Source organism: Myripristis murdjan, chromosome 1 (assembly GCF_902150065.1).
Source record: "Myripristis murdjan chromosome 1, fMyrMur1.1, whole genome shotgun sequence".
Taxonomy (NCBI): domain Eukaryota; kingdom Metazoa; phylum Chordata; class Actinopteri; order Holocentriformes; family Holocentridae; genus Myripristis; species Myripristis murdjan.
In genome coordinates, this window is record NC_043980.1 from 7,625,106 (window position 1) to 7,642,232 (window position 17,127).

Sequence of the window (17,127 nt, forward strand, 5' to 3'; positions counted from 1 at the left end):
CCTCCCTATGTCCCAACACATCCATCACTCAGAGAGATAAGCCTGCTTTGGCAGAACAGACAAAACTTCTTCCAAAGTGAGTTTCACAGTATTACATTGTTTTTATGAATTGTATTTACTGAAACAATGTTTTTTTCCGCCCTCAAAAAATTATTCATCACACAAATGTACATTTTCCTGGATGTTGATTGGACTTTTGTTTGCTGTGTCTTTTGGTTTAATCAGGATTCACCTTAGATGTGAGAAGGAAAAAAAAAAGAGCTGTCATTTGGCTGCATGTTTAAGGACCATTTTGAAGCACACCCCCCAAAAAATAAAAAAAATAAAATAAAATAATAAAAAAAATTGTTAGCACTGTCATAGAAACTCAGCTTGCATCATGATATGATGTAAGATCTAAGTCTCATTTGGGCCAAGCTGCAGGCAACACAAGCCAAGTGGAAAAGTATAACCTACTTTGTGTAACGGGCCCAAGTATTTTTTTTTTTTTTTTTTTTTTTAGGGGAAAAACATAGTTGCTATGGTAACGGCTATGTACGTCCCTTCCAGATGCTGTCCCAGGAGCCAGTGGTGCTGTGGAGGGTGTGGGCAGGTACAGCCTCCTGGGATCTGGGGGAAAAGTGTCTGAATTTTAATTTTTTGCCTTTAATGCTTTTTGGTGTTTTATTTGGGGCACCAGACACAACTTCCAAAAGAGGAATATTTGTTGTGTAAAACGTCAAAATGTAGTTGTCAAGCTTCTTTTGCAACATCGTTTTCAAGTTCACCCTTTGAAGGCACACCGGGAGTTTTGCTGATAGCATGATGCAGTCTGGAGGGCTGGAGGATGTGGCTCCAAATCTGTAATTTCCACTACAGAGGAAACAAACGCCTCGGCAGCATCCCAGCAGGATGGAGGCGGGTTTTCCTGCCAGTTTACATGAATATACTCACTTCTCAGCCAGATAGCCACTGAAATATACAGGAAAAGTCACTGGGTTTCTACTCAGTCATCTGCCTGCACACTTAACCCTGAACCTCCATCGGAGCGTGTTGTTCCTCAGGTTTAGGTTATTTTTTCTCTGCTGTTTAAACTGTTCATATTTCTATTTTTTATATATTCCTTGTTTATAGTGTATATATTGCTTGCTGCTATTTATCATCTGTTTATACTGTAAATTTGCACATTGCCCACATCTATGCACATTGTATACATCTATGCACACGGTTTTTTGCACATTGTTTTTTTGCACATTGGGTACTTAGATCTTTAGATCTCTAGTGTCATCTTTTATTCCTTATTTTTTATTTATTTAATCTTGTAATCTGTGGATCCTGCTGAAAACTGTGAATTTCCTTCGGGATGAATAAAGTATCTATCTATCTATCTATCTATCTATCTATCTATCTATCTATCTATCTATCTATCTAATAGCATCACTCAGAAATCACAGACTGAAAAAAACTGTTAAATTACTTGGACATTTCAGTTTTACTCCAATTAGTCAGCAGACCCTGAAGACTTTTTGTTTGTTTTCTTTCTTTTCCCCACATTTTGTAATTTGTTGTTCATTGTAATTCATTTGTTGTATTATTTTAGTACATTTACAGCAACTTTTCGACTGTATAATTCATGTACTTGACTTGAATTTAATCAAATAAAGGGAGAAAAAAAAAATCAAAAACCTAATTCTATAGTGACTTTATCTTTCTTTCTTCTATCTGACTGTCGCCACAGCCCTGAGCAGAGCGCGTGCGTGGGGGTTACCGCCCACTTTGGCAGCGTGGAAAATGGATTCGTATTTTTTTTATTATTATTATTATTATTATTATTTTAACTTCAGAGTGACTCTCTGTCCAATAGCCGATCTCTGCCTCCGTTTCGTTTCGGTTCAGCGATTGGCTGAGATGCACGGCCGGTGCGTGCGACGTGCGGGCAGCTGGGAAGTTGCGCATGCGCCGCGTCTGAAGAGGAAGGAAACAAACATGTCACTTGAGGACCCGTTTTTCGTCGTCAAGGGGTAAGGCTCTTTCAAAATACGGACGTAACACTCGGTGTAACCTCAAGCCGGTGGCCTTCGGGTTTGTTACCTGTAGCTGAACGGGTCCGACAGCGCCTTGTTTCCGTCCTGGAAGTGTAAAAGCAGCGTTAGCCTAGTTAGCCGACCCGCTAGCTCCAGCTAATTAGCTCCAGCGCGGCTAGCTGCGCAGTGGCAGTCCGGTCGGGCGGCGCTTGGCTTGATTTAGTGTTTGCTTCAGGGAACAAGCTGTGGATTCGCACTTAAGTGTCATAGAAATGTGGCTTTGCCCGGAGCGACTGTTTTTTTTCCCCTGTAAAAGGCCGGACTCGGTGGCCCGGCAGCTCGCAGGGCTCCGCGAAGTCGAGCCCGGCTGTGAAATGAGACTGTCAGGTGTGTTTGTGTGTGTTTAGGTGAAACTGCGGGGCTGGTGGGTGGAGAACAGATAGATAGATAGATAGATAGATAGATACTTTATTCATCCCGAAGGAAATTCACAGTTTTCAGCAGTATCCACAGATTACAAGATTAAGTAAATCAAAAATAAAGAATAAGTAAATCAAAAATAAAGAATAAAAGATGACCCTCGAGATCTAAGGATCTAAGTGCCCAATGTGCAAAAAAAACAATGTGCAAAAAACCAATAAAACCAATGTGCATAGATGAGGGCAATGTGCAAATTTACAGTATAAACAGATGATAAATAAATAAATAGCACCCAGATGATAAATACACTACTCACAAAAAGTTAGGGATATTCGGCTTTCAGGTGAAATTTCAGGATGAAGCTAAAATGCATTATAACCTTTACAGGTGAACTTAATGTGACCTTCTGTACACTTTTGAATGCACATGTCCAACTGTTCAGTGTTTCAGTACTTTTTGCACAAGTTGCTGTTCTCTAACAAGGAGTTCAACGGCAAAATTCACATCAGGTGTTTGATGCTCCAGCTCATCGAGGTCGTATCATTAGGGAACGGCTGCTGGAGACTGGGGTACCTCAGATGGAGTGGCCTGCACTTTCTCAGACCTGAATCCCATAGATAGACATAAAACCTATGGGATCAGCTGAGTCGCCGTGTAGAGGCTCGGAGCTCTGTACCCCAGAACCTCAATGTCCTGAGGGCCGCCCTTCAAGAAGAGTGGGATGCCATGCCTCAGCAGACAATAAGTCGACTTGTGAACAGCATGAGACGTCGCTGTCAAGCTGTAATTGATGCTCAAGGGCACATGACAAGTTATTGACACTGACATTTTTTGTTGTGGTATATCCACCACTGTTGTTGGCTTTTGTTTCAAGAAATTGTTTGAGATGAGGAAATCACCAGTGCATGCTTCTACTTAAATGCCCTACTTTCATGATATAATATCACTGTAGCATGAACATTTTATATTTTACATAAATTTCACCCAAAAGCCAAATATCCCTAACTTTTTCTGAGTAGTGTAGATGATAAAAACCCAATAAAACCAGTGTGCATCGATGTATACAATGTGCATAGATGTGGGCAATGTGCAAATTCACAGTATAAACAGATGATAAATAGCAGCAAGCAATATATACACTATAAACGAGGATAAAAGAAACAGCGGCTCACAGCCTGTTTCTGAGTGTCCCATCAAAAGGTTTGAAGAACAAGCACATGAACACGAATCCACCTTCCCATTTCAGTCCAATCAAAATACACCAAACTATAAAAAAAAACATCCACCTGGCAGCCATGAAAGTATCTGCCCTGTTTGACTCCACATTCCTTTGAGAAGCATTTTTTTTTTCCCCTTATAGGAGTGTTATAAAATCTAAATTCAGAACAAGGCGAATAGGTGAGCATTTAAATGACTGTATAAGAGTGAAATGAAGAGGGAAAAAGCCAACTCTAGCCTTTCTCTTGTGGAATCCGTGCAGTTTTAGTCAGCTGTGAAAATGAGTCAGTGATGATGAACATTATGTGCAGGAAAGTTATTTGTCACAGGCCTACTTCTATGGCTTTTGGTGACTGTCGGATGTGTTAATGTTATGTCATGCAGAGTTGATATGTTGAAATGTAACCTTGGATTCAGAAAATACATAACGCATGCCTTTTGATGTGTATTGTTTTTTTGTTTTTTGATGCAAAATGTGGGCTTTGCATAACATTTTAAACATGCAAAAAAATTGCTGCTTGTATGGCTGTAAAAATTCATTTATCAGTCGGTTGATAAGATATGGGAATAAATGTAAGTCATATGAAACAAAGTAGCTCTGGGATGAAACAGCCAAGTGTCTGCGGGGTAAACCTGACTGAGAACACCCGCTTTCTTCAGTGTGTAACGTGTGTGTGTGTGTGTTTGTGTGTGTGTTTGTCCAGGGAGGTCCAGAAGGCCCTTTCTCGTGCACGGGGCTTGTACGATAGATGGGAGGAACTGCTGCAGGAGGGGACACAGGTGGGCAGTGCTTGTTCCCCCCGCATGAGCACACACTTTACGGCTGCTGACATCCGTGCTCTGCAGCTCCGACACATTCAGAGCTGTTTGTGTGCGGGTTTTCTTTTCGATTAAACACTAACCTGGACAGGAAGATTGCACTCAGTGAAAGCAGTGTTCGATTGGAATAAGAACCTCCACAGGCTCAGCTGGCTCGCAAAAGGGGCATGACTGCAGAGGAAGTCACAAGCATGCGACTTAAGTTATTTTCATTTATGCAGGGTAGATGTTTTATATACAACATGCATGATATAACAGTCAGGTCGGTTCATTTCCAAAGCCAGTGTTGATCAGTTCCAACTAAAAAAAAGCAACAAAAACATTTAGGTAAAGGTAAAACCAAAATAAAAAAATATGACCACCATGCAAACCAAACCTAGATCCCAATTGGAGCTGAAGGCCAGGGAAGAAAAGAAGAGAAGATTCACACCCTCTAATATGAAGGAGAAGGTTGTTTCATAACCTCGGGGCAGCAACGGCGAATGCCTGGTCACCCTTGAGCTTCAGCCTGGCCTGAGGGACGGTTCAATACAACCGCTCAGAGGACCTCGGAGACTTAGAGGTGGTTTAAGGGCAGAGGAGGTCATCAACGTGGGGAGTGACTGTTGTTTTGTGTGACCTCAGGTGAGCCGGGATGAGCTGGACTGGAGCACCAATGAGCTGAGGAACTGTCTGCGGGCCATAGACTGGGACCTGGAGGACCTCAGCGAGACCATCAGTATCCTTTTAACAGAGGAAAGGAAATAAGTTCTCTCTCTCTCTCTCTCTCTCTCTGTTTCACCTGCAACCCGTCCTCACATGACCGTCAGTGTTTTTAAAACAAACACTTTTCCCCCCTCCGGTGCTTTTCCTCTCTCTCTTGCTCATAACTGATATGTCAGGAAATGCGTCAGTCATGATGAAATGGAAATAACTTTTTCACCTCTGGAGCTAATCCTCCATATCACAGCATACACAGTACACCTGGCTATCCATAAATCATGTATTTTTTTATACATCAAAATCCATTTTATTTATTTATTTATTATTTATTTTTAAACTTCCTAGAAAATAAAATATTTTTAGATTTTGCCTGCCACGTTGGCTTTTACTCGCCAAATATGTTGAAATAAATAGTTCAGTAGGTTTTTTGAGTTGACCATATTTGGATTTCCTGCGATTCGACCAGCAGCCGAGGAAAGTAAGTGGCCGTGCAGGAGACATGATTTTCTGTATTTTTAGATGTTATTTCGTGGTTTAGCAGTAGCCGCACATAAAAATACAAACTGATAATGCGCCGGAGATTTGCGAACAGTGTAACGGCTTTCAAACTGACATGAGAGGCAACTTACAGCGGTGGAAAAAAGGGTGCGGTTCGCTACCAGTGAGTGGAAGTGATGAAGCTGTGAGAGCTTAACTTTATGCACAAAGCGATTCACAGTGTATCACTTAACCGTCCTATTGTGTTTGGGGTCAATTTGACCCCAGCCAATGTTTAACGTCTCTAAATGAATGATTAACATCATTTTTTTGCTTCATATTTAATGAGTGTTCCTAATGTAATGGGCACTACCGGGTAAAGATGAAATTGACATGATGATATGTTTTCAATGTCCTGTACACACTTTGTAACACATTGGTTATAAATAACAAAAATCGTTACTTAGAAATAATATAAAGCCATTAAAACACCAAAAATTAATATTTCTTTCCAATTTTAGGTCAATCAGTGAGATTTTATGGTGATATGAATATTTTTCCATTGTCGCATAATAGGAATACTGGATGTGTAAGTGGGGGTGGGAGGGAGTTATGTTTTATTTAAAGGGATATTTAGGTAATCAACAAAGAAACATAAAGTACCTGATACATAAACTTTGATAACAATTTTAGTTATAATAATTTTGTGGAAGTTTAAACTGCAGGGGTCAAATTGACCCCAAACATAAAAGATGTTCAAAAATGTGAACATAACAGGAGGGTTAAGTGCTTTTTTTTCTGGCCACCCAGTTTAACAGTCCCTTGCTATGTTTTGTCATGTCCAGACGTCCTATTTTAACTGGAAATACATGACGTTACAGATGTAAGACACACAGCACAAGAGTCTTGATGAACTCGCTCTGTTGCAGTGTCGTTTTTTTTCTTTTGCTACTGTTCATCTTTATAGTCATCTTGTTTTAAAGATCGCTGTATGGATTCAGTACTCACTGTCGTAGTGCAGGGAGGGCAGTCTGCGTGTTTGGTCCTTGACTGGTTCAGGTATTGTGGAGTCGAACCCGGGGAAGTTCAGACTCGGGGAGAATGAACTGCAGGAGAGGAGAGACTTTGTGGAGCGCACCAGGAAAGCTGTTCAGGTAATTTCTGTACCACAAACTAAAACTGTGTTAGTTTTCTGCTGTGTGCCTGTGTCGTTTCCCTTTTGTTCAGCTGCCTGTCATCTTGATTTCTGTTATTAGGCCTCTTTTGTTTTGAGGCAAACTGTTAAAGTGGCTTTTTTGTTTTTATCTCACTTGAACAAAACAGTGAATCATCATGTATTCATCACGTCACATCTATGATATAACATGCAAAATAAATACATGAATTGGCTCCAAAGCCTCTAAAACAGGCCTTTGAAATAGTGAGAAAAAGAGTTTGGAGGTGTCTTTGTGTATTTAGTCTTTCTGCACATCATGATAAAGACATGAAAAGACATCCGTTTGTTTCCTGCAAATGTTGAAGCGCACTGTTCATATGTAGTTAGCATTTCAACCAGCAGCGATTTAACCCCATGTATGTAGAGTGTTTTATTTATATGGTTCATATTAGCTGTGCAAAAAAAAAAAAAAAAAAAAAAAAAAACAGCTGAATGTCACTATATTATTGTATTTCTTCTCTAATTTTCATATGATTTTCAAATTCTACGTTAAGTAGGTGCATTGTACATATGCAGTTTTAATAAGTTGTAATGGCTAATGTTGAATTAAATTCTTTTGCGTCAGTTTGTCACCTGATCTTTCATTTAATATGTTGTTTTTTCATTAGTCTACTTAGGTTTTATGCAGAAGGCTCTAATTAAAGCTCTACTTACACAGTGTCTTTTAATTCGGTACAGAGCCCCAGTGTATAATAATAATAATATTAATGATACAAATGGTATCGTGTTCCATGTATTGCGATACACACTGTATCACGAGGTCCTTGCCAATACTCGGCCCCAATTTAGTGCTAAAAAAAACAGCCCAGTAAAATATCCAGAGACCATGTGATGGCAAGAAGTGTGTCAGTATGTACGGTGTGTGTGTGTGTGTTCCTGCATCGATGTCACCAGGACAGATTCCTGTACATTTATAGTGTTTTGGCAGTTGAAGTGGTTCTAATAATATACACACGCAGCACAGGCCTGAGTGAGGGCCCACACAGCTGGGGCATACAGCGACTCGCGTCAAAACATACGTGTTGACATTGTAAGGAAACGTGATTAATGATTCTTAAATATCCGAGGGCTCATTGAGCCGTGCTGCAGCTGCTCGGCTACCGAAATGGCTGCATGTCCACAACGCAGCCACGGTGGAAAAGTTGAGTCACTTTCGAACCCATTAGTCTCACACACGCAAAGGTAGCATCCTTAAAATAGCCCTGAAGTGAGGTGACTCATCTCGGCCCAACAAAAGCGCTTTGTTGGGTTCCAACAAAAGATTTGAAAATTTTTGATCGACTGGCCGCAGATCCTGAACAGCAGCAGAGAATCTTATTAAAGAAGCCGCCTGCTGTGTCCCTCGGCTTTTAAAGTGATTTTGCTGCTGCTGAGTGACACCAGATTGTGTTGTGCAAGGGGTAAATCATTCTCAAAGGTGCGTGCGTGTGTGTGTGTGTGTGTGTGTAGGAAATGAAGGACCAGCTGTCCAGCCCCTCAGCTGTGGCCCAGGCTGAGAAGAAGAACAGACAGGTCAGTGGACACACACAACAACACTTGCTTGGGCATACTGGTAGCCCCAGGTCTCCTAAGGCCTTTAATATGTGCAAAACCTTTTATCATGTGCAAAACTGTTTCTCATGTGCAGCCTAACAAGACTGTCTTAGTTCTGACTTTGAAGACTGAAAACGTCTGACTACCCAGCAACGGTTTTAGTAAATACAGGCCTAAGAGTAAAAACAAAATCCAAATATGACTAATACTGTGTGAAAACCCTGTGTTTTCCCACCACCACTTCTGAATTATCAGATCGAATCAAATCAAAGTTTATTTTTAGAGCTGATTTCATCCAGAAAGTCAAGTTGTTCCACAGAAGAAATGGTGCAAACGACCATAAAAAAAAGAATAAAATCCATAAAAAATACCATGAAAAGAGCAGCCATCATTAAAAGAAATACATTTACTATTACAACACACATTTGGCATTTGAAATACACGTTAAATAGAGAGAGATATCGAGTTAGAAATAAAAAATTAACTCAGGAAATGTTGATGAATGTCAGGAATACACCCTCACTTACATAGACAAACACATGAAACATCATACACGTCTGTATTAAAAACCCTGTTTGTTTATTTGGGGATTTTGAAAGGATGTAATAAACACAACAGGTCTGACACCAGAGTTGTTTTGAGTTATGAGTTTTTTTCATGCCGCAAAACTGAAGTCTGCACTAGTTTCATTGAAAAAGTCATCTGGAGCGCTGCGCGTGGTTTTCATGGATTGTTTTGGCAGAGCGCGCAGCCAGAAGGTTCTTCATTAAACTTATCACACACACACACACACACACACACACGGCAGATAGTTTGTTGGCAGTGGATTCCTGACACGTTCACATCTGATACAAAACAAACAAACAAAAAAAAACATTTCAGCATCTTGTGAGTTGGAAAAGTTGCAGCAGTTACTGGTAGTTGTGCCGCTCGAGGAAACTGTCAGGCTCACACTGTCCCAACCATATGCCTGCTCTAGTTTATAGCACAAACACACTTTGTCTCACCGTGTGTGTGTGTGTGTGTGTGTGTGTGTGTGTGTGTGTGTCCGTCCAGGCCCTCATGGCTTCCTCAGCGCAGGACCGGTCAACAGGCCTGGAGGCCCATCTGGTGTCTGCAAACTCCAGATACATCGAGGAACAACAAGAACAACAACAGGTAGGAGGGAGGAGAGGAAGGAAGGAAGGAAGGAAAGGAAAGGAAAGGAAAGGATGGAAGGAAGGAAAGAAAGAAAGAAAAGAAAGCAGAGGACAAAAAAGGGGAGGAGATGAAAGAACAGATAGAAATGAAGGAAGAAGAGACGAGGGGGGAGGAAGGACAAGAGGAGGGATGAAGGAAGGTTCAATTAAATGAGAAAGTGGGAGACTGAGGACAGTGAGGAGAAAGTGAAGGAGATGAAGGAAGGATGGAGAGAGGAAAAAGTGAAGGAAGGGAAACTTTTGATTGTTACCTTTGTGTCTGTTGTTGCCCTGTGAAGCATTTTGTAACGATTTGTTTAAAACGATTTCCAGATAAATTATAAAGGGAGATTGTAAGACTTTACTTGGACTGACTTCCTCACTAAAGTCTTTATCAGCTGTTTTTTTTTGTTTTTTTTTTTTTCAAATATTATAAAGCTTCAGTTGGACTTGGGCTGGTTAGGTGCCTCTCAGTTGATTGTATGAGGTGATGATACCTGAAATCAGACTTCAGGCTAGATCCCTGTCTGGTTTAAAAATATCTGATTTATAAAATTGCATAGCATTGGGGAAAAAAAATGAAAAAAGGAGAGGACTACTGCCAGTGTAAAAGTGCTATTCAGATTCCTTCCTACAGATTAGATTAGACTAGATTAGATTGTTTTACGAGTAATGGGATTTCCTCCTGTGAGAGGATTACAGAAAAAGGTGTGAAGGAGTGGTAGGCGCTGAAGTGCTCTTCTTATCCGCTACAACTGGAGTTTGACTGGCAGGTTTTTGTAAAATCAAAGTATTTTTCTGCCCACATCCTGTTTCAGGTTCTGGATTTAGTGGGATTAAAAAAAAAAAGACTACATTACTGTCCAAAACGCCGTCGGCATTCTGAGATGATCAAATTGGTCTTGGTCAGCTCTGCATTCATTAAAGCTTGCTTTGGAGCGCCATGTTGTAATGCATTAGATCAGCATTCAGGCTTTGAAACAGCATTTCCAAAGTGCTGCACAATCAAAGAAACAGTTTTAAAAAAAGAAAATGCTAAACATGGATTGAATCTGTGTTTTTTTTATGAAGAACAAACTGACAAATACAACAGAAATACCAGCTAAAATGAAAATATATGAAAGCTTTTCTGTAAAAAATGTGTCGAAATTACACTGAAACATGCTGCTGCTGTTGATGAAGTAATGTCTGTCTGTCTGTCTGTGTGTGTGTGTGTGTGTGTGTGTGTGTGTGTGTAGCTGATCATGCAGGAGCAGGACGAGCAGCTGGAGTTGGTGTCAGGCAGCATCAGAGTCCTCAAAGACATGTCGGGACGCATCGGGGACGAGCTGGATGAGCAGGCTGTGTGGGTCTACGCGCACACACACACACACACACACGCACACACACTTCGCAGGCGATGAACCACATGTAAGGACAAAAAAAAAATACAGTCGACATTTCCTGGAGTTTTGTGCTGCTGCCTGGTGTCGGGAGCTCAGCCGTCACTCGTACGGGGTCATCAGCGTATTTTCTTGAAGCTTCACCGTAATGCACATTATAGGCAAATTATACGCTATATCACATTGTAGGACCGCAACAACTGTTTATTTTCATTTTCAGTTAATTGTTTAGTCTGTAAATTGTCAAAAAAAATAATGACAAGGTCTCATGGGGAGTTGTCAGAGCCCAAAGTGATGTCTTTTTCCGTGTTAAATGACTAAAATCTTTAATTGATTATCAAACCAGTGATATTATCGCTCTACAGATCGACTAATTGCTTCAGCACCTCTTATATTTCTGTATTCCCTAAAGAAGAGACTAAGGGAGCTGAGATCACTTTACAGTCGACTGATTTCACTGTAGAAATCATGACAGCCGAGTGCAAAAACTCAAAATCTTACCAAGAATATTTGTCTTATTTCTAGTCAAAATGTCTCATTAGACTTATAATAAGACACGATCACCTCAGAAGTAAATCGTTTTTAGACATTCACAAAATTCAGGAAAAAATGTTAAAAAGGAGCGCTTCAAGGACTCATGGTTTAGTTTGAGGTGCTCTTTGGAGAGGGATATATGTAGTGCAAAAAAGCAGAAAAATTCCAAGGCACTCTCTTAGAAACAGTAAAATGCCTTTATTTTACTGGCATTGTCAAAGTGACATGCTAAAAACCAACTCCGATGCGTTTCGGCATCAAGCCTTCATCAGGGAGTCCCTGATGAAGGGAGTAAATAAAATAAAGGCATTTTACTGTTTCTAAAAGAGTGCCTTAGAATTTTTCTCTGTTTTTTTTATTCACAAAATTCACTTGAAACAAGTGAAAATTTGCTTGTTTCATTTGCAAAATTTTCCAGTGGAACAAGTGAAAATCAGCTTGAAACAAGTGAAAATTGTCTAAAAACAAGTTATTTCTGAGGCGATCATGTCTTATTTTAAGTGTAATGAGATAGAAATAAGACAAATATTCTTAGTAAGATTTTGAGTTTTTGCAGTGCATGGAGACTAGAGCTGATGGAAAACTTTCTGTAAAACCGTTTGAAACTTATTCCTGAAGATAAATATCTAAAACAAATTTCCAGCAGCTGCAGTGAAGTATAAAAACAGAATTTTTTTCAGCTAAAAGGACAGTAAACGGCAGGATTTGGAGCAGCAGATAGACCTACACTGCAAAAACTCAAAATCTTACCAAGAATATTTGTCTTATTTCAAGTCAAAATGTCTTATTTCTAGTCAAAATATCTCATTACACTTAAAATAAGACGTGATCACCTCAGAAGTAACTTGTTTTTAGACCATTTTTGCTTGTTTCAAGTGAAAATTAGCTTGTTTCATTGGCAAAATTTGCCAGTGGAACAAGTGAAAATCATCTAAAAACAAGTTACTTCTGAGGTGATCATGTCTTATTTGTGTAATGAGATATTTTAACTAGAAATAAGACATTTTGACTTGAAATAGGACAAATATTCTTGCTAAGATTCTGAGTTTTTGCAGTGTAGAATGAATGAGAATGACAGGTTGAGCTTTGATCCTGATGACCGTGAATTAGTCGACCGGCTTGCTTTAATTTTCCGCCCGGTTCGCGCTCCTTTCCGAGGGGCTGTTGAAAGACATTCTGGGAAACATCGGACATCGTTAAGCGAGTCCGAAGTGCGCAAGTTAAAGGGAAAGTGGGGAAAATAAAAGCCGATTACAGCACCTCATCACAACATCGCTCCTGGAACATCACACGGCTGAAATCTGCACGAGCATCTGAGGGAGGATTTTTATCATTATGAAGTAATTACACAGCAGTAATCAGGATTTTAACGCCTCTCCCTGATGAAACACAGGCTTTTAAACTTTACACCTCACAGAAGTGCCTTGAACTGTGATTTAATTTATTAATTTCTTTCTTTTTTTTTTTTTTTTAAATAATGAATACCCGCCCCAAAGCACACCAGCGGAGGTTAATACCAAACACCGGTGAGGCAGGCGCTCACACTGCTTTCTAAACTGTTAATTAATTGGGTGTAAATGTCACGGCGGCGCTGCGCTGCGTGTCTGTACCGAGGCTGGATGTGTTGAGTCAACAGGAGGCGGGGTGTCGGCGGCTCGCACGTCCTTGGGAAGCAGGACGAGGCTGCTTTCTGCTTACGGTGACAACATTTTCCCTCCGCCGCCGCCGTCTGGAGACACCAGCTGACGGCGAACAGCGTCAGCGACCAAATGTCCGCTCTGGTCACAGAAAAATAAACAAAAAGCAGCCAGAGTGGGGAAATGTGACAGTGACGAAAAAAAAAAAAAAAGTGGAAATCTTTTGTGCATCCATTCCCGAGCCTTTTCCCTTGTGAACAGATTTTGAGTCGGTGTGTCGAGTCCCCAGATTCGTCCTGCGTTTATTTGCATATTTCCTGGCGGCTCCATGTCTTGTTTTGCATAAATGATTAAATGAATGAATGAATAAATAACTAAATAAATACCAGCAGGGCTGAGCAGGAGAAGCAGAGCTAGTGGAATACAACACCCATGTCTTTTATTTTCATCATGAGGGTTTTTTTTTTTTTTTTTTGTATGAGCAAAGATTTCCCCTATTTATTACTATTATTGTTTTTTTTATTATTTTTTTTAATTATTTTATTGTTTTTTTTTTTTAACTGATTATGCCACAAATTTCTTCCTCCTCCTTTTCTAATATCCTGCAGAGCTTTAACGCTGTCGGGGTTGGAGAGGAGTGGTTCAGTGCTAATAAATATACACATATTTTTGTGCTATTTAATTCACACCCGAAGAGAAAATGAATCTTTTCTTCAGCTTTTCTCAGCCAATCGTTGGCCTCCATCACGCTCGAGCTCTGCCCTCCGAGCTGTCAATCACAGAGCTGAAGAGTGCTTTGAAAAAATATTTATTTATTTATGGCCAGGTGTGCAAATTTGAGCAGATTTACGGTAATTTTAGTGAACGTGTTTGCCAGCCAAGTGCTCACAAGATGGAATTACAATTTTTCCACATTTTTTTTTTTTTTTTAATTCAACTTGAATTGATTGTGGTAAGTTAGCCTTGACCTCTGAGCTGCTAAAACATGCTCTGCACACACTCATGTAATCAATAAGAGACTGATGTCATCATGACACGGTGTAGAAATTAATGTTTTCTGTGTTTTTTGGGTTTTTTTTTTCCCTCAGTATGCTGGGGGAGTTTGGGGATGAGATGGACCAGACGTCGTCCCGCATGGACTCTGTGCTGAAGAAGCTGGAGAAGGTTTCACACATGACCAGCAGTAAGCTCATACACACACACACACACACACACACAAACCTATGCACTCATAGGGCTGAATGATGAGGTGAAAAAAAAAAACTTTCCAGATACTGTGATTGCAATACAGTTTAATGCTTTTGGTGGGAATGATTTTTGCGTCATCATTTTCATTTTCACTGAAATTTCGCTTTCATTTCCAAAGATTTCCTGTTATTATTATTATTTTATTTATTATTTATTTTTTTGCTGGGCTATACCAACCTTTTTTCTTGCGTCTGGACTAAATGATTTGTACGCAGGTGCATCTCTGCAACACCACAATACTTGAATTATATCAGTGTTTTGTCACATATTGTCCATTGCAGCTCTTGTTATTTGGATATTGCACTTTTTTTGTTTTTTTATATTTCTTTGGGTAATGCTTTTACACTTTTTTTTCAGTGGTTAAAACTTTTTGGGTTTTTTTTGGCTGCTGATTAGACTCAGGAAGCAAATTAAAGACGTCACTTTAGGCTCTGCTGACCTCCCATGAGAGTTTGTCCTTTTTTTTTTTTTTTTTTTAAATTAAATTAAAACTTTTTTTTTTAAATCGACTTAATGATTAATCAGTCCATTTAAAATAATAAGAAACAGAGTAAAGTAACTGATTTTCATTTTGATAATGAATTAAAATTAATAATTTTTGTTTTTTTTTGGCTGCTGATTAGACTAAGGAAGCAAATTAAAGACGTCACTTTAGGCTCTGCTGACCTCCCATGAGAGTTTGTCCTTTTTTTTTTTTTTTTTTTTAAATTAAATTAAAACTTTTTTTTTTAAATCGACTTAATGATTAATCAGTCCATTTAAAATAATAAGAAACAGAGTAAAGTAACTGATTTTCATTTTGATAATGAATTAAAATGAATAATTTTTGTTTTTTTTTGGCTGCTGATTAGACTAAGGAAGCAAATTAAAGACGTTACTTTGGGCTCTGCTGACCTCCCATGAGAGTTTGTCCTCTTTTTTTTTTTTTTTTATTGACTTAATGATTAATCAGTCCATTTAAAATAATAAGAAACAGATTAATCAACAAGAGGATATAATCATTAGCCGCAGCCTTAGCTGTCTCATTAGGCTGGTGACAACCTGAAAACTGTCCCACTGGGGGATTAATAAAGGAATAACACACACACACACACTTAGAGCAGGTTGTGTGTGTTGTGTGTGTCTGAAGGTCTCCCCTGTGTCGTCCCTCAGGTCGGAGACAGTGGTGTGCTATTGGAGTGCTGGTGGCCATCTTGATCGTCGTCCTCATCCTCTTCTTCGCTCTCTGATGCCGCTGACCTTTAACCTCGCTTCCACACACACACACACACGCACACACACACAGACACACACACGCCCACTCCTCTCTCGGAGAATGAACAGAAAGACGGATGAACGGACAGATGGAGGAAGAGGAAGCGGCCTCTCCTCCTCCTCCTCCTCCTCCTCCTCCCTCGCTCTCACCGAGGAGAAACGGGCGAGAAATTGGGATCCGATCCTCCCTTCTCTTCTTTTGACAACGGTGCGGCGCGGCTGCTGGTTTCTGTGTGAACCCGAGGGCCGAGCGGAGGGGAATCACGGTTGTTTTTATTTCTTACTGCTGCATTTCTATCACTGTCGGTATTCACGGTACTCAGCGGCAAGTTTGGGAAAGGGCTTCTCTCGGGCTGAGGGGGACGGAGAAGCTGCTGCTGCTGTCAGGTGGAGAAAAAACAAACAGACAAACTGCAAAAAAAAGTCATTTTTGCAGTCTAAACTGTATTTTTACCCCATTTAAAACATGAAGATTGGACTATTTTTTAGTCCATGTCCACACATGCAAGGGAATGAGATTCAAACCTGATAAGTGCCGAGTGATCACGATGAATTTGTTCGGTGTTCGGTCCTTTCAGTTCAGTTTTTGTAGTTTAAACGACACTAAAGAGGATCTTTTATTTGAATTCTGTTTTAAATAAAGGTGAAAAACAAGCTTTATTGACTGTGTCGGGCTGAGGAAGCACACAGTCTGTGCACAAAGCAGCTTGGAAGACGGGTAGGATTTTATTATTTCCGGCAAAAATGAGTATACAGTGTAGAGCAGAACAAGTTAGATAAAAAAAAATGGTGCTGGTTAATAAAACAAAAATAATAATCAATCAATACATTAATGACAATTCTCCGGGCAGGTAAAAATGATTCTCTGTTTGTTGTTTTTACTTGCCCTCAGTCGGTACGTCAGAACATTTATTTTTAATTCAGGAAAATTAATATCATCACATATATATATATTTTTTTTTTTCCCCCCAGACAGCAGCAGGTGTGGATGGGAAGGGAGGAAAGGTTGTTGTCAATGTTGCCTTAAATTTATTTTTTTATACCTTTTGTGTAATGTACAGTATGTTGATGTGTGCCTATACTGCGATCGGGGCGGGAAGCGGTGGCCGGTAACCAGACGCCGCTGTGGTTTCTGTCTGCAGCCTCTCAGCCCTGCGAGCAGCCGTCTGTTCCACTCTGAGACGCGACCCCTCGTTTCCCGCCCTGAAAAAAATCGGCGATCCGTCTTTTGGCGAGGTGAAGTTAGTGAGCGATCGGCGGTGGTCTTTAAGCACAGGATTGGCCGAGGCTCGTCTCATCATCATCACCGACAGGGCGATGAGAGGAGACACCTCGTCCGACAGCGAATGGGTTAGCCGTCTGTCTTTTTTTTTTTTTTTCCTCTTTCTTTCTTTCTTTTTCTTTTTTTTTTTTTTTTGAGCTGCTTTACCTAATGAGAGGAGGGACGGTTGCTGGGCAGGATGCCTCAGCTCACACCCCAGATCTGGGCTTACGGCTCCCTCTGCT

At 40.2% G+C, this 17,127-nt stretch overlaps 1 protein-coding gene across 1 annotated transcript; it reads left to right on the forward strand.

The window, feature by feature from the left end:
- Positions 1-1,939: 1,939 nt before the first annotated feature.
- Positions 1,940-16,399, forward strand: stx10 (syntaxin 10). Its single transcript, XM_030060936.1, has 9 exons — positions 1,940-2,000; positions 4,346-4,421; positions 5,085-5,178; positions 6,699-6,793; positions 8,305-8,367; positions 9,445-9,546; positions 10,805-10,911; positions 14,208-14,302; positions 15,520-16,399. Exons 1-9 carry the CDS (start codon positions 1,966-1,968, stop codon positions 15,594-15,596), a joined length of 744 nt encoding a protein of 247 aa, XP_029916796.1. The 5' UTR covers positions 1,940-1,965; the 3' UTR covers positions 15,597-16,399.
- Positions 16,400-17,127: the final 728 nt, after the last annotated feature.